The sequence below is a fragment of the Callospermophilus lateralis genome, chromosome 6, assembly GCF_048772815.1.
Source record: "Callospermophilus lateralis isolate mCalLat2 chromosome 6, mCalLat2.hap1, whole genome shotgun sequence".
In the NCBI taxonomy this organism is placed as follows: domain Eukaryota; kingdom Metazoa; phylum Chordata; class Mammalia; order Rodentia; family Sciuridae; genus Callospermophilus; species Callospermophilus lateralis.
Genome location: NC_135310.1, coordinates 112,033,442 through 112,051,631, shown reverse-complemented (window position 1 = coordinate 112,051,631; position 18,190 = coordinate 112,033,442). Strand labels below are relative to the sequence as shown.

The following is an 18,190-nucleotide window of genomic DNA, read 5'->3' as shown; positions in this document are numbered from 1 at the left end:
CACCTCATGTATGTTAATATATCAATTAATAGCAAAAGGGCCTTAATATTACTCTAAGTATCCATATTAGTGTGTATTTATTTTCATGCACATTAATAAAGCTTTCTGCAGCTTAGAAAACCGTTTCAGATGCATCTCTTGTCTTTCTATGATGATAACCAGATATTTGAGAGCAGTGATGTATTTTATACTTTTGTATGTTTTTGTGGTTCTTTTAATCCTTTAAACTGTCCTTCTAACACAGACATAATAAATAATCATTTGGTAGAGTTCACACTATCATTAGTGTGATAAATTATGATGGTACTGCTTTCATGCTATTTTAATGTATTAAAAATTATAATGCAAATGTTAAGAAAGTTAACAAAAGATGTAAGCTATCATTAAAGAAAAAGTTAATGATAAGAAATCTAATTCTTATTAGATTTCTAATCATAGAAAAATAGAAAAATAATTTTACCAAGTGAAGCAAAAATCTAAGAATTTGAATATTTAGAGAGGGAAATAAGGTGTTCTTACAGTGACACTATGAAATCATAATGAAACGAGAGAATTACCTTAATTTGTTCAGAAAGGTGTTACTCAATAACAGTGATAGTGGAACTACCAGTCTGTTCTATTTAAATGACCCAAAAGTGATAGAAGATAAAGTTGCACTAAATGAAAAGTCTTTATCTCCTTCCCAAGGGATCAACATTTTGGTGTAGATAAGATCTCAGAAGATGGGATTGTGTTCTAAAACAGGTATATGTTTCCCCTAATTGCATTGCCAAAAGGACATCAAAACTATTGAAATGACCACTGTGTGCTTAGAGTATAAAAATATCTTGGAAATTATATTCAAATGTTTAGAATTCCATTATGTTTTTTAATGGATTGAGTTTATTCACTTCATGTTTAACAATCACCTTGGACCCCAGTAGCATAAGCGTTCCTTGGACTTAACTCTTAAAAGATCTGTAGATAGAATTTGGGAAAGGGGGATTCTGTACATTTGGATTTTTTAAAAAAAATGTATTTTTTGTAGTTGTAATAACTTTATTTATTTATATGTGTACTGAGGATCAAACCCAGGGCCTTACATCTGTGAGGTGAGTATTCTACCACTGAGCCATAACCCCAGCCCCCATAAATTTGGATTTTTAAAACATTTTTTTGCATCTTTATTTTTTTCCTTCGTGGTGCTGGGGATTGAACCTAGGGCCTGTGCATGCGAGGCAAGCACTCTACCAACTGAGCTATATTTCCAGCCCTACATCTTTATTTTCTCAAGACTATAACTGAAATTTATCAATTCCTAAAGCGATGGAAGAAGGTCACAAAGAGAATAGTATATAATGCCTGGGAATTCATTACAGAATAAAAAGATTCTTAAAATTTTTGAAATTTTTGTAGTTGTATTTAAAATTAATGTAGTTGTATTAATTTTTGTAGTTGTATTATTTTATTTGTTTTATTTTCTTGAGGTCCTAAGGCTCGAACCCATGCTAGGAAGATGCTCTGCAAATGAGCGATAGCCCCATACCTAGAAAGATATTTTTATATCACATTATAATTGCATATATCTTGAGAGATTACTCTCTTCCAAATGTTAGTGGTTACTAGATATTCCATTAAATCTTCTATTTTAATGCATCCATGAAAAATCACATACATAACAGAATTACAATTTTAAAAGGCTTTATAACTGTATTTCAATAAAATCCTATATTCATCTTAAAAATGTCATTCTGAGAAGGGATATGTGCCAGACTATAAAAGACACAGAAAGAGTTAAGAATACTTCTCAGTCATCAGGAATATTTCTTTTTCTTTTTTCTTTGTTTTTTTTTTTTGGTACCAGGGTTTGAACCCAAGGGTACATAACCACTGAGCCACATCTCCAGCCCTTTTTTATATTTTATTCTGAGACCAGGTATCTCTGAGTTGCTTAGGGCCTTGCTAAGTCACTGAGGCTGCCTTAGCCTCCTGAACTGCTGGGATTAAGTGTGTGCCCACCATGCCTGGCGTCATAGCTTCTGAACACAGCTGCATGTGGTGCTTTTCTCTGAGTTGCAAAGTGAACTGTCTCAACCTCTTTCCCCCATTGCTTGCTGGGGTTGATGGTCATTCCCTTCAGTGACCATCTACCCTAAAGCTTGTTGAAGGAAAAGTATACTTTTCCAGAAATATATTTTTTGAGGGAAGATGTAGGACTAGTTATATGCAAACAAGTTCTGATGAACTTTGTACAAAAATAAGAATATTCATAAATGCTTTAATTTTTATTGTGTTAAAATATACATAACATAAAAGTTACAATTTTGCCCATTTTTAATTTGAAAAGTAAATATATTTGCAACAATATAGATTAAACTTATATTAGGTGACATTTCACAATATTTTCTCTATTTAATGATTATAATGTCTTCTACTTTGTCTAACTTACTGTAGGTTCCACAGAGAATTTTTTCTGGTCTGGTCCTTTCTTATTCTCAGGATTTTCACTATGATAGCTGTGTTTCCTGGTTTAATCTCAAGTTATACCTATTCTCCTGGCATCTAGAGCAGATTAGTGCCTTTCTTGAAATTATTATAATTGTTTCTTACAGTATTATTTGAATAGAATTATTTTATATGTTTATTTTTTAAATTTATTTTTATTAGGTATATATATGACAGCAGAATGCATTTGATTCATTGTACATAGTTGCGGCACTTTTCATATCTGACTGTACATGATGTAGCTGATTGTACACGATGTATCGATGTATTGTGCACTCATACATGTACCTAGGATAATGATGTCCATTGCATTCCACCATCTTTCCTGCCCCCATACCCCTCCCCTTTTCTCCCTGTCTATTACCCAAAGTTCCTCCATTTTTCCCATGCCCTACCCCCCACATTATGGATTAGCATCCACTTACCAGAGAGATCATTTGGCCTTTGTTTTTTGGGGGATTGGCTTACTTCACATAGCATGATGTTCTCCAACTCTATCCAGTTACCTGCGAATGCCATAATTCTATTCTCTTTTAATGCTGAGTAATATTCCATTGTGTATATATACCACAGTTTCTTTATCCAGTCATCTATTGAAGGGCATCTAGGTTGGTTTAGCTATTGTGAATTGAGCTGCTGTAAACATTGATGTGGCCTTGTCACTGTAGTATACTGATTTTAAATCCTTTGGATAGAGACCAAGGAGTGGAATAGCTGGGTCAAATGGTGGTTCCATCCCAAGTTTTCTAAGGAATCTCCATACTGCTTTCCGCATTAGTTGCACAAATTTGCAGTCCCACTAGCAATGTATAAATGTACCTTTTCCCCAACATCCTTGCCAACTCTTATTGTTGTTTGTATTCTTGATAATTGCCATTCTGACTGGCATGAAATGAAATCTTTTGATTTGTATTTCTCTAATTACTGGAGATGTTGAACATTTTGTCATATTTATTTATTGATTGTACATCTTCTGATAAGTATCTGTTTAAACTCCTTAGCCTATTTATTGATTGGGTTGTTTGGTTTTTTGGTGTTAAGTTTTTTTTTGAGTTCTTTATATAGTGTTCTATCTGCCATGCATGTGGCAAAAATTTGCTTCTAAAATGTAGGCTCTCTCTTCACCTCATTGTTTCTTTTGCTGAGAAGAAACTTTTTAGTTTGAATCCACTCCATTTACTAATTCTTGATTTTATTTCTTGTGCTTTAGGAGACTTGTTAAGGAAGTTGGAGCCTAATCTGACACGATGAAAATTTGGGCCCACTTTTTTTTGCCCATTTTTTAAAAAATATTTTTTGTAGTTGTAGATATACAGCATGCCTTTATTTCATTTGTTTATTTTTATGTGGTGCTAAGGATTGAATCCAGTGTCTCACATGTGCCAGGCAAGCACTCTGCCACTGGCTACAGTCCCAGCCCCCGATTTTCCCATTTTTAAGTATACAGTTTTGTAGCATTAAGTACATTAACATAGTTTTTCAACCACCACAATCATCTTTTTCTAAAATTTTTTCATCTTCTCCAGCTAAAACTCTGTTACCTTATGGTCTTTTGGTAGCAATAACCACAAAAACAAATTCCAGCTCACATAACATTTATGAGAGTTTATAAAAGATGTTTACAATAGATAGTCTGTCTCGAAAAGAGAGTTTTGAGAAATAATTCAGTATCTTTAAAATCTTTGTAGAAACCTATTGTGAAATCTTTGCTTACAGTAGCAGTCTACTTTATGTATTGGTTTATATTCTTTGTTAAATCATTTTTAAGCTTAAAAAACAGTCTTCTTATTTTTCCTCCTTAAAAAGTTGATTTTATCACAGATCCTCCTTTTGAGTCTGGCTTTTGAGTCTGGGAATCCCCAGCATCTCCTCCTTGATAATGTCACTGCCTTTGCAAATGGAATTTTGTTTGTTTACATTGTTGGTTGTTTCCAAAGGACTCATTTTTCTTGAAACATGCTGCAAAACCAAAATATTTTGAATGTTACTCATTGACAGAACAGTAGAGTCAAGAGTTTGCATAATTACTTTAACTAGACCCCTGATAATAACACTAGAAAAAATATACGTATATTTATAATTACTATCATTTCCAAACATTTTAAAAACATTTTCATATATGGGGACAATGCCACATATAAAATACACTGAGCAATGGTAGAGAAAGATTAGCAGTTTTTATTTTAATCATTTAATTTTTACAGTACTGTATTTCAGTTAATTTGTGACTATGGGGTAGAAATGCAAATAAGTTTTCCCTTTTATAAGTAGAAAAGGTCACATTGGTAGCATTATGGCTTTTGCTTCATTTAAAATGTTCTCTAGCCAGGCACAGTAGACATGCCTGTGATCCCAGCGACTAGGGGAAGCTGAGGCAAGAAGATCACAAATTTTAAGTCAGCCTGGGCTATTAAGCTGAACTCTGTCTCAAAATAAAAAAATTTAAAAAGGGATATAGCTCAGTGGCAAAGCGTCTCTGGGTTCAATCAATCCCCAGAACTGCCAAAAAAAAAATTCTCTATAATAAGTAAATAAATTAATCCCTTTTAGAGACAGACATTATATGCGTATATGATTACACTGAACTATGTACAGCCAGAGGAATGAGAAGTTGTGTTCCATTTGTGTACAGTATGTCAAAATATATTCTAGCTGTGTGCGGTGGCGCACGCCTGTATTCCCAGTGGCTTGGGAGGCTGAGACAGGAAAATCATTAGTTCAAAGCCAGGCTTAGCAACTTCGAGGCACTAAGCAACTCAGTGAGACCTTGTCTCTAAATAAAATACAAAATAGGGCTGGGATGTGGTTCAGTGTTAAGTACCCCTGAGTTCAATCCCTGGTACCAAAATAAATAAATAAATGACTTAGATAAATCTCCATTTCATTGAATAAAATATATCATTTTTCTGAATAAACCTAGAAATCAGAAAAGTGTCAAAGCAGCTCTTTAGTATTCAGGTCATTTGAAGATAAAAGTTAAGTTTGCTGTTGTACTTATTTATTTTTATTTCTAAAATTTTTACTAGTGTGCTATTGGTTGATACATGAGCAGACTCATCTTTATGAATGGCTAGTTTCAGTATTGGCATACTGTTGACTTTTGTGGCTTAAGTCAGCTTATCATTGAGAAGTGATTCTCTTAACTGGTTAATTTTTTTTTAAGTTGTTGATAGACCTTTAGTTTTTATTTATTTATATATGGTACTGAGAATCAAACCCAGTGCCTCACACATGCCAGGCAAGTGTGCTACCATTGAACCACAGCCTCAGCCCTGGTTAATTCTTGGAAAAAAATAATTAATGTGGCAATCAATGATTAAGACAGGAATTCAACTTCTATTTGGAAGTATAATACAAAAATTCTTTAATAGAAATTTGATATTATAAGTGAAGAATTGACATTCTGTGTACCAAAGAATTATGAATTATCATAAAAATAGTTTCAGCTTAATTTTGCTTAACATTTAAAGGAAATCAGCTGGTTACAGTGGGGTACACCTGTAGTCCCTGCTACTTGGGAGGCTGGGAGGATTGCTTAAGTTCACACGTTCAAGTCCAGCATGAGCAACAAAGCAAGGTCCAATTGCAAAAAGCAAAAATGAAATTGGGATAGTAACATTTTTTTGTATCATTTCTCAATAATTTTCCATGTATTGTTTTTAAACATAGTCATTAAAATGCCCTCTATTTCTTAGAAGACACAATAAAGAAACTATAAAAATATTTTTGTTGGGACATCTGTTTTTTTTTTCCTATAAAGTTGTGTATTTCTTTTTAACATCTAATGTTGGTGCCCTCAAAAAGCCATATATGGCTGTGTCAGATATTCTTCAACTTAGATATTTACTTCTAAACATTTTAATGAACATAACTATTATTAATAAATTACTATGCTAAACACTTGGTAACTTAAATGAATTATAATTATGTTCAGTATATAAAATCCCTGTTTTCAGGTGGTTTATTAAGTATTAAATGGTTTATCTTATCTTTTGTCCTGTGGATCTTACAAAATTATTATTTCCTTATACTTGAAAGAGTTGGACTCTCTGATCGGGAGCAGAGATGGGAAATCTGTGGCTCCTCATGGCTTTTCTTACACGACAAGGATCCTGTTAGACAATAAGAATCCAGAATAAGCCAATGTGGAACTGTGAAATGGTGAGCAGCATTAGGCGTTACATATGTAAAAAATCTGTAATATGTCTCCTAGCTGAATATTCTTAGAAACTAAATGAAAAGCAACTGACATTACCCTTGATAAAGTTAGTCCTTTGGAGACCAAAATCTTATGAAAGCAATTCAAAAGAATAAACATTTAGTGGTCACGTACATATCAAGTATTGCACAGAGATGAAGCAAAACTGACCTAGCTTTCATGGAACTTGTAAACTGATGGGGGAATCAGAAAAACAAGCATTTTCATCTGTGTCAGGCCTTGCTGGTGTGTCAGGCATGCTCTAGGGATGCAGTTAAGAGAGCAATTAATTTTGTTTGGGAAGTTAAAAAAAAAAAAAAGCTACAGAAGGACAATATCATTTTACTCCAGGCCTTAAAGAATAAGTAGGTATTGTCACTTGACCACTAGGAGACATGTGGGAAGGTCTTTTATCTTCTAAGTAGAAGGACAAGTACAAAGAATTGTTTAAAATGATAAATATTCTATCAAGGTGGCCAAGCCAAGGATTCCTTATAGGGACAGTGGGCTGGAAAGAGGCACAAAATGAAGACTTACTGTAAGAGGCCAGTGTATTCAATTTGCAGATGCAAAATACCATAGAGACTAAAAGTTGCCTGGCTTTGAGATGGGAAATATTATTGCTCCCGTAAGTACTCTCATAACACTTGATGATGTATTTATTTAAATTTGGGCTCTGCCTTAGTTGGAAGAAAGGCATGATAACAAAGATAAACTGGGCACAGTAGCAAAAGCCTATAATCCCTGTAGCTTGGGAGGCTGAGGAAGGAGGATCACAAGTTCAAAGCCAGCCTCAGCAAGTTGGCAAGGCTCTGAGCAACTTAGCAAGACCCTGTCTCAAAATAAATAAAAAGGGATGGGAAAGTGGTAAAGCACTCCTTCGTTCAATACCCAGTACCGAAAAGAAACCCCCAAAAAACAAAAAGATGTTACTGCAAAGCAGGATCTAAGCAGTGTTCAAAGACATCATTGTTGCTTTTGGCATTCTTGTTTAGAATTCTAAAGATAGCCCATCTGAGAAGAACTCACAGAGGTGGGCTTCAGGCTGGGTTGGAATAATAGTTGGAATTTCGGTAGGTGTAGAATAAGAGGAAGAACATTTTAGATATGGAAATTATCACCTGGGCAAGGGCAGTTACTAGAAATAATGCCTTGTGTCTAGGGGCTAGGTGGGTGGCATTGACCAGTGTAGGGAATAGTGGGGAATAATTTGCTCCATTCCACACTTTTTTTTTTTTAATATTCTTTTAGTTTTTTCTAAATATTCTTTTAGGTGGACACAATACCTTTATTTTATTTTTATGGGGTGCTGAGGATCAAACCCAGTGCCTTCCACATGCAAGGCAAGCACTCTACTGCTGAGCTACAACCCAGCCCTCCATTACACATTCTTTACTTGTTCTCCCATAGGAATAATCTGGTCTCCAAAGAAAATACATATGTTCTTGAAAAACTGAAGTAGGTTTCAAGGAAAAGGGAATAAGCACACTCTCCCTGGCATGGCTGATTTTGTGGCAGGTTTGCCATTTTGTGGTCCACCTTGGAAAGGGTGATAAGCTCATTTTTAAAAATGTTCACTGAGCTTCAATTTTATGTCAGGTACTGTTCTTGGCCAACATTCATCAGTAAATAGACATAAACTTCAACCTGGTGGAGCTAAGGTTCTAATGTAAATATAGTAAAGAGGAAAAAGGAGAAACAGAGGGATTATTAGTGGGAAAGGGTGAAAAGAGAACAATCCTGAAGGTAGTCTAGGACAACACATCCCAAATAAGATTTCAACCACAGCATCTTCTTCAGTCAGATGCCCAAGCTTGAGTTTGGAGAGGTGGAGCCTCAATTTGTATTTCTGAGCCAACCAGAGGTTCTTGTTGGCAGGTCCCACCTGACTCTATTCCACTTAGGACAGGTTTCCTAATTTGCCTGAAATTTTCCCAAGGGTAACGAATAACTTCACATTCCTGGTAAATCAAAATATCCAAGGAATGGGTTTGGGGGTAGACAGGATTTTATGTTTTGTTTTATTTTGTTTTTAACATTTTTTTAGTTGTAGATGGACACTATCTTTGTTTATTTATTTTTTTATGTGGTGCTGAGAATCGAACCCAGTGCCTCACGCATGCGAGGTAAGCACTCAACCATTGAGCTACAACCCCAGCCCAGGATTCCATGTTTTTAATAATCAACTCCTGTATCTATTATCTTGAAACAAATCTCAACCATTATGTTTTTTCATTTATACCTATTTCAGTGTGGATCTCTAAAAGATAAAGGTTCTTATTAAAAATATAAACCCAACTTCATTATTACATCTAAAAACATTAGCAGAATGTAATATACTTACAATTCATCAGAAATTGCAACATTTCAATGCCAAAAGATTGTAAGAAATCATATGTTTCGGGGGGCTGGGGTTATGACTAAGTGGTAGGGCGCGCGCCTTGCACGTGTGAGGTACTGGGTTTGATCCTTAGTACCACATAAAAATAAAGGTGTTGTGTCCATCTACAACTAAAAAAAATATTTTTAAAAAACAATTTGTACATTTTTGTGTCAGAATTAGAATTATATGAGTCTAGTTACATGAAGTCTTTGGGAGCACACACTACATAAAATGCAGCTGGCCTACATTTAAGCCCTAGATATTTGTTCAGAATTTATTGTACCTGTTTATATGTTATTTACTGAGGACATAAAGATGAATATGACAAGATTCCTGCTTATGAGTATAGCACTATAATATTGTTTTTAACTGTTAATGTCTAGATGATAGTCTATTAGTAATATTTGTTTTGTTTTGGTACTGGAGATTGAACCCAGGGACACTTAACCAATAAGCCATATCCTTAGCCCTTTTTTAAAATTTTATTTTGAAACAGATTCTTGTGAAGTCACTTAGAATCTTGCTAAGTTGCTGAGGCTGGTTTTGAACTCAAGATCTTCCTGCCTCAGCTTCTTGAGTAGCTGGGATTACAGGTGTGCACCACTGTGCCTGGCTTTCTATTAGTAATATTTGAAGTCAGTTCTATTAGTAATATTTGAAGTCAGTGTTTTAATCTGTTATAATCGAGCTTTGCTCAGTTCTTTCCACTCTCAGCTGTGTGGTATGGGAGAGTGGGCAGTAAAAAGCATTCTGCAATGCTGAGGGCTTTAGAACTTTCAGTTTTGTATCTCTTGAACCATCTTAAATGTATATCCAGATCCACTCAAGACTTGAGATTCAACCAATAGTTTCTTTTGATACCCTCCTTCATTGAGAGTTGAGGCCACCCCTCCACCCAAACTGGTACAGAATTAGCGGTTGAAATATGTTCACTCCAGGGCCATCTTTGCATCAGTCAGAAGATGTGTACACAGATCTTCTGTCAGTAGATTCTTAGTGACTTTCAAAATTTTGAGGAACTGAGGTGTAGCTCAAAGATAGGACACTTGCTTAGCATGTACAAGACCCTGGATTCAATTCCCAGCATCACAAAGTTTTTAAAAGATCAAAATTTAAAATAAATAAATAAATATATATATATATATATATATATATATATATATATATATATATGTATGTTTTGAGTAGTCTAGCAAACATGTTAAGCAGAATTTATTTTACTTTTTAATTGTACACCGACACAATATCTTTATTTTGTATATTTATTTTTATGTGGTGCTGAGGATCGAACCCAGTGCCTCACATGTGCTAGGCAAGCACTCTGCCACTAAGGCACAACTTAGTCCCTTAAGCAGAATTTTTATCGGCTCCAAAGTTTATTTATTTATTTTAGTCAATGGACCTTTATTTTATTTATAGTAGTGCTGAGAATCGAACCCAGTGATTCACATATGCTAAGCAAGCGCTCTACCACTGAGCCACAACCCCAGCCCTAAAGTTTTTTAGCATGTGTATTTCTAGATAATTTTAGAATCTGTTGTTTCTCAAACATAACTTAGGGCACCTAAGATTATTTCCTCAGACACCAGAGTTTGAGAAACAATGATTTGTGTGGTTAATGATTCTTATAGTCATTAAACTCAAGATCATTAGTACTATGTTGGAGTGAGTTTATCTTCTTTCTTTTCTTTTGTACAGTAGAATGAACCCAGGGGTGCTTAACTATTGAGCCACATCCCCAGACTTTTCTATTTTTGAGACCGGGACTCACCAAGTTGCTTAGGGCCTTGCCAAGACGCGGAGGCTGGCTTTGAACTTGCAATCCTCCTGCCTCTGCTTTCCAAGTTGCTGGAATTACAGACATGCCCACCATACCTGGCTGGAATTTATCTTAATTAGGTTTGGGCCCTATATTTATTATTATTCTCTTGCTGAAATAATAATAAATTCTTGAATTTCATGGATTCCTGTGTTTCCATTTTTAGTTAATCACTGTTGTTAGTCCATTCCTTGCAAACCATTGAGTTCTGGTGGTCCTAGATGCTGAAGAACTTAAATGGTTTTCAAACTTTTTTCTTCCAGTTAAGTAAGAGTTTAACCACTCAGTTGAAGGATATGTATGATTACAAGTGAGGTGTCAGAGTGCCTCCACCAACAACCTTTGTAGGCTTCCAGAACAGCTCCTGGATGCCTCAAAGAATCCTAGGCCCTGGGAACAAAGTTTAAAATTTACTAATGTGGTCTATTAACTTCATTTAGAGATGGGAATAAAGGGGCCCCAAGAGGTTGGGGCTTGTTAATCACAAGTGTTCATCTAAAACAACTCCTAAGACTTCCAAATTCATCATTTCCCCCATGTCCCTAGCCTCTGTGAAGCCTTGGCAGATTTTGTCCCCAGACCTCTAGCATTGTTGCTGTGCTGCCCCACATTACAGCCCATTGTGTTTGCCAACTGGAATGCTTGATATTAGGCACATTTATTTTTTTTCTTTTTTTTTCTTTAGAGAGAGAGAGAGAGAGGGAGAGAGAGAGAGAGAATTTTTAATATTTATTTTTTAGTTATCGGCGGACACAACATCTTTGTTTGTATGTGGTGCTGAGGATCGAACCCGGGCTGCACGCATGCCAGGTGAGCGCACTACCACTTGAGCCACATCCCCAGCCCATTCAGGCGCATTTCTACTCACATCATTCTAAGTTGGAATTAAAGTTTAAAGCGGGGAGGTATTTATTAGAGACTGAAATTGATCAAGTTATGTTATATGCATGTATAAATATGCCACAATTAAGCCCATTATTCTGTATAATTAAGATGCACCAATTAAAAAGGAAAAAACCCCAAAAGTTTAAAGGTCTTCAAATTTTGCATTTCTTGAGATGCATCAAGGTTTTAGTACATTAATAGTCATCTTTTCTGACTTTGAGGGAAGTTTTTAATAGCTGAATTTTTCTCCTAGTAATTTTTCTTCGTCTTTCCTACCTTCCCTTTGCTACTAGAAACCCTTGGTGACAAAACAAATGAAGTTTTTTGTTGAAAAATAACTGAAAAACTCAGAACCAGTCATGTTGCTTTTGATACCTTCTTTTTATTGCAAATCAATACAATCAGGAAAATAGTCATGTTTTCTTCTAGCACAAGGTCATTTATTTCACAAAAAGTACTCTTCTATGCTGCCTGATATTCAGTGTCTAAAGCCCATTGTTTCATAAAATTTATCCAATTGTTAATCTTTTATCCAATTGTTAATCTTTTTTAAAGAATATAATGTAAGAAGATAAAAGTAGTCCCAATTATTCTATCATGACCTTATAATCATTTTAATTTTTTTGAAATCACTTTAAGAAATAAGAACAATTTAATGAGTTCAACAGCCTGAATTATATAGACTCAATGTACCCTGTAAGAGGGAAGAAAAGCAAAAAGGAGGAGGAAGGAGGACAGACATTTAAATCGTACAGTTTTCTCCTGTGCCTCCTTTGTTTTCTACCCTGAAGAACAGCTTAGGAAAGAGGAGCCAGCTTTTTACTTCTATTTTTAATCAAGTTTACCTGAAGAAGCTTGGGAACCCCTGCAAAAATTTCTATCACTTCTCACTTTGCAGGTGTGATAAATTTTTTTCACATCCTTCTTCCAAAAGAGTAAGTTCTCTTATAAGCAGAAACCATGCCAGAAATTGAGGTCTTAGAATTATAAAATTTAACAGCCCAGAACAATTACACCCTGGTAAAAGGAATAAGATAACAGTACTTTATATCCTGAATGACATAAATAATTACTTAGCCTGAGTAAATGGTTATTCGTGACAAATTTTTTTGATCATGACACTCCTTGGAAAATTGTCTACATACGTTAGTTCATTTTTTTTTTTTTTTTTTTTTGTTATCAGGGATTGAACCCAGGACACTTAACCACTGAGTCACATCCCCAGCCCTTTTTTTTTTTTTTTTTTAAAGAATCTTTTTTTTTTTTTTTTTTTTTTTTTTTTTTAGAGAGAGAGAGAGAGAGGAGAGAGAGAGAAATTTTTAATATTTTATTTTTTAGTTCTTGGCGGACACAACATCTTTGTATGTGGTACTGAGGATCGAACCCAGGCCCCACGCATGCCAGGCAAGCGCGCTACTGCTTGAGCCACATCCTCAGCCCCCCAGCCCTTTTTATATTTTATTTAGAGACAGGGTCTTGCTAAGTTACTTAGGACCTCACTAAGTTGCTGAGGCTGACCTTGAACTCACAATCCTCCTGCCTTAGCCTTCTGAGCCACTAGGCTTAGAGGTGTGGGCCACCACACTTAGTCTCATTAGTTCACTTTTCAGCCTTGCTTTTCTGATGTTCAGGGTATTTACATTTGTTATTACTCTGTATGTGTGTGTGTGTGTGTGTGTGTGTGTGTGTGTGTGTTTGTGTGTGTGTGTTGGGGATTGAACCCAGGGAATAATCTACCACTGAACTATAGCTCCAGTCCTTTATGTTTTTTCTTTTGAGACAGGGTCTCACTGGGTTGCCCAGGTTGGCCTCAAACTTGTGAGATCTTCTCCTATCTCAGCCTCCTGAGTAGCTGGGATTACATGGGGCGCCATCTTGTCCTGCTTATTATTATATTTTATGTAACATTCACTTGATATCCCCAGTCCCTATCATAGTACCTTGCATATAATATGTGCAAGGTACTGATATTCTTTATACTCCCTAAACTTGATTAAAGACAAATAAAGAAGCAGGCTCTCCCATTTTCTAAGCTGTTCTTCAGTGTAGAAAACAAAAGGAAGCACAGGAGAAAATTGAACAAACAATTTAAATTTCTGCTCTTCCTTCTCCCTTTCTCTTCTTCCTCTTATAGGGCACTTTAACCCTGTAAGTCGTACTGATGAACTCTTAATTGAAACAAAAACTTAGAATTAATTCTTGTAAGGCTATGGTGGAATAATTTACATTTGAACAAAATATATGAAATAGTAGGGGTTAGACATTGGATATCAGGCAGCACTGAATAATGACTCTTCACCCATCTCCCCACACACATACACACACCAAAAGAAAACAAACAACATGAGCTATATCAGTGTCCCTGCCCACTGGAAGGTCATAGCAGAGGGAGTCGACCCAGATGGAGTCTGGCAGTCTTACTTAGTTGAGCTAATAAAGCTGGAAGGTGAAAATGGCTAAAGTTCACAGGTGGGGCGAGAAGAGAGGTGCACAAAGAGAACACTCTTGAAACCTACACACCTTCCTCAAGATAATTGATCAGTCCATGTGTATGAGGAAACTACCAAGTCCTAGAAAAGGACCACCTGAAAGGATTAGAGGAAAGAAGACTTGGAACTCGTACAAAAGTTTGTTCCCACCTATAAGTGTGCAAAGCTCCTTGTAATTCATGGGACATCAAGTGGAGTAACCAGAAGGATACTGCCTCAGTACAGGGCAAAATTGACCCTCTACTGAAGATTGACAAAGTTTAAAAGAATCAAACCGTAGCTGGGTGTGGTGGCCCACACCTGTAATTCCAGTGAGTTGGGAGGCTGAGTCAGGAGGATCATACAAGTTTTAGGCCAGCCTGGACAACCTAGTGAGAATCTGTCTCAAAATAAAAAATAAAAGGGGTAGGGTTGTAGCTTAGTGGTAGTATCCCTCGGCTCAATCCCTAGGATCACACTTATCAAATGGCCAATGAGGTGTGATGGTGCATACCTCAGTCTGGAGACTGAGGCAGGAGAATCACTTGAGCCTAGAAGTTTGAGGCCAGCTTGGGCAAACTTAGCAAGACCCCATTCTCCCTACACATATACACACCCCAAAAGAAGGAAATGTCTGGCATCCAATGAAAAATGACCAGAAAAATATCACTCATAATAAAGAGTGGGAAAAAAATGAATAAAGGCCCAACAATGACAGAGGAAGCATTAAAATGTTAACCTTTTTCAGCTTATGCAAAATAGTGATAAGGAAACATAGGGCATATTAAATGAAGACATGAAAGATATAAAAAAGACCTAAATTGAACTCTAGAGAAGAAAATAGTGTTTGAAAATAACACACTGGCGGGATTACCAATTAAAAGCAAATTAGACTCTACAGAAGAGAAGAATACAAGTAAGCTTTAAGATACAGCAATAGAGTCTATCCAAATGAAAACCAGAGAGATAAAAAGACTGAAACCTCCCTACCCCCAAAAAAGAAATACACACGCACACCAATTAGCAGCCTAATAATGCACTTATAATTGGGTTCTCAGAAGGAGAGGGAAGAGCATAAAATATTTGAAAACATTATAACTGAGATTTTTCTAAATTGAAGGAAAACTGGAAACCTGCATCCTATATGCCTAATGAACCCCAAGCACAAAAGTATGAAGAAAACTATATCAAGGCATATTATAATCATATAGCCTAAAACTAGTGGTAAAGATAAAATTACAGAATTCAAATGGAAAAGATATTATGAATAAAAGAAACAAAGAAAGAAAACAGATTTCTCTTTGGAAATAATGAGTAACAATGCAGCAATACCTTTAAAAACGCGGGGGGCTCTAATCTTGAACAATATGCCCAATGAAAATATATTTCAAAGATAAAGGTAGGAGCCAGACATAGTGGTGCACTTCTATAATCCCAGTGAGTGGTAGCTCAGGCAGGGTAATTGCAAATTGGAAGCCAGCCTTGGCAACTGAGTGAAACACTGTCTTCAAATAAAAAAATAAGAAGGGCTGGGGTATTTATTTTTTTCTAAATGTCAATACAGATATAAAATAATTTTTTTTTGAAAAAAAAAAAAGGCTGGGGATGTAGATCAGTAGTAGAGTATCCCTGGGTTCAGTCCCTAGGACTGTAAAATAAAATAAAATAATAATAATAATTGAGTTGGGATGTAACTCTGTGGCAGAATACTTGCCTACCGTGTGTGAGGCCCTGGGTTTAATCCTCATCACTGCAAAAAATAACTATTTGTTTTTTAAGGCATAATAAATACTTTTTAAAGACATGAAAGTGCTGGGCATGGTGGCACATATCTGTATTCTCAGTTATTTGGGAGGCTGAGGGAGAAGGATTGCAAGTTCAAAGCCAATATTAGCAAAACACTGTCTCCAAAAAAATAAGGTGGCAGGTAACTGGAGATGTAGCTCAGTAGTAAAACACTGCTGGATTCAATCTCTAGTAAAAAGTATTTATCACTAGAAGACCTGTTATAAAAATAAAAAGAACCTCAGGAGGGGGCTGGGCTGGGATTGTGCTCAGCGGTAGAGCGCTTGCCTAGCATGGGCGGGACCCGGGTTTGATCCTCAGCACCACATAAAAATAAAATGCATTGTGTTGTGTCCATCTACACCAAAAAATAAATAATTAAAAAAAAAAAAAAAAAAAGAACCTCAGGAGGCTGAGGCAGGAGAATTGAGAGTTCAAAGCCAGCCTCAGCAATGGTGAGTTGCTAAGCAACTCAGTGAGACTCTGTCTCTAAATAAAATACAAAATAGGACTGGGGATGTGGCACAGTAGTCAAGTACCCCCAAGTTCAATTTCCAGTCCAAAATAATAATGATAATAATAATAATAAAGAAAATACTTTAGGAGAAGGAAAATAATGCCAGATGAAACCTGAGTTTACTCAAAGAAATAAAGAACACTAGAAATGGTATGTATGTGAATAAAAATAAAAATGACTATAGCTCGAAAAAAACATTCTGAAGACTGCAATCATTCCTAGTTCATGATTCCTTAAAGTCCCAATGTGATTCTGTGCTACCCTTGAACACCTTTTAGAGGTGGATTTGTAAGTGACTGGGAAATTATGTCATGTACTGATGCTATACTATAATTAATTCAGATAAAGAAAATGTCAGTCATTTTTCATACTTTAGTAAGTCCTTGATAGCCTTTTAAAATTTCAGTTTCTTGGCCATCATCTTCAGTATGCCATATTTTTGGAAGAATAAGAAGTCAAGAAAACACTAAACTAGTGCTCACATGCCAAAGTTCAGTTTGTGAAGGATTTGAAATCCTGTTTTCTGGCTCTCAAAAGTCAAGCTTAGTTTTTTCCCATTGCCACTATCTTAGAGCATCTTAAAGAACCAGAGCTCAGCTGGCTTTGCTGAAATACATCTTCCTGATACCAATAGGTTTCTTGTTACTAGAGCTTTCCTTCATGTGAAAATAATTTAAATAGTCATTTTTTTCATATCTCTGTGTGAGAACTCTTTGATATTCTTCCTGACCCTAACGAAAATCAAATTGTTTTTAAGATATTTCCTTACGAAGCGGATGTAACCATGCACATTGGTGTATACCTGTAATCCCAATGACTTGGGAGACTGAACAGGAGGATTGCAAGTTTGATGTCAGCCTTAGCAACATAGTGAGACACTCAGCAACTTAGTGAGAACCTGTCTTAAAATAAAAAGAATGGGGTGGGGGGAGGTGTGGGGGGGTGCTGGTGTTGTGACTCAGCAGTAGAGTGCTTGCCTAGCACATGCAAGGCCCTGGGTTCTATCCTCAGCACCACATAAAAATAAATAAATAAGATAAAGGTATTGTGTCCAACTACAACTAAAAAATAAATATTAAAAAGAAACAACCGGGGATATAGTTCAGTGGTAAAGCACTCTTGTGTTCAATCCCCAGCTTAAAAAAAAAAAAAGGCTGATACAGAGTATTCTTTGTTTTGCTTTGTTTTGTTTTTGCAGTTCTGGGGATTGAATCCAGAAGTGCTCTGCCACTGAGCTATACCCCAGCCCCCTATATTTTTAAATTTTGAGACTGGGTCTCACTAAGTTGCAGAGGCTGGCCTTGAACTTGCAATCCTTCTGCCTCAGCCTTCCAAGTCACTGGGATTGCAGGTATGCATCACTATGCCAGACTATTGTGCAGAATTTTAAAATGTTTGGCATGAAATTTGTCAATTTTTTGTGACTTCTGTATTATGTGACATACTTGGACTTCCCTGTGCCAGGATTTTTTTCTTTAATTCTCCCATGTGTCATTTAAGGACTTTAAGCTTCTCACTCCCTCATTTAACTCTTAGATCCATTTGGAATTTATTTTTGGGTAAGGTGAGGTATGGGTCCACATATTTTCCATATGATTGCCATTTCTCCACTGTTTTGAAACATCACTTTTACACTGTATCCTCTTGATTA

The 18,190-nt window shown here is 35.9% G+C and overlaps 1 protein-coding gene across 4 annotated transcripts in view; it reads left to right on the top strand.

Annotated features, from left to right (window-relative positions):
• Window positions 1-18,190, top strand: part of Bicral (BICRA like chromatin remodeling complex associated protein) — an 80,128-nt gene that overhangs the window by 15,593 nt on the left and 46,345 nt on the right. For 2 of the 4 annotated variants that reach the window (XM_076858723.1, XM_076858722.1), the window contains exon 1: window positions 11,673-11,694. The exons of 1 other annotated variant lie outside the window; for it this stretch is intronic. In XM_076858723.1, the coding sequence (XP_076714838.1) occupies window positions 11,688-11,694 (7 nt within the window). In that variant the 5' untranslated portion in view covers window positions 11,673-11,687. Of the gene's footprint in view, window positions 1-6,591; window positions 6,646-11,672; window positions 11,695-18,190 lie in introns of those variants that run through there. One more of the 4 variants, XM_076858725.1, reaches the window with a different exon arrangement.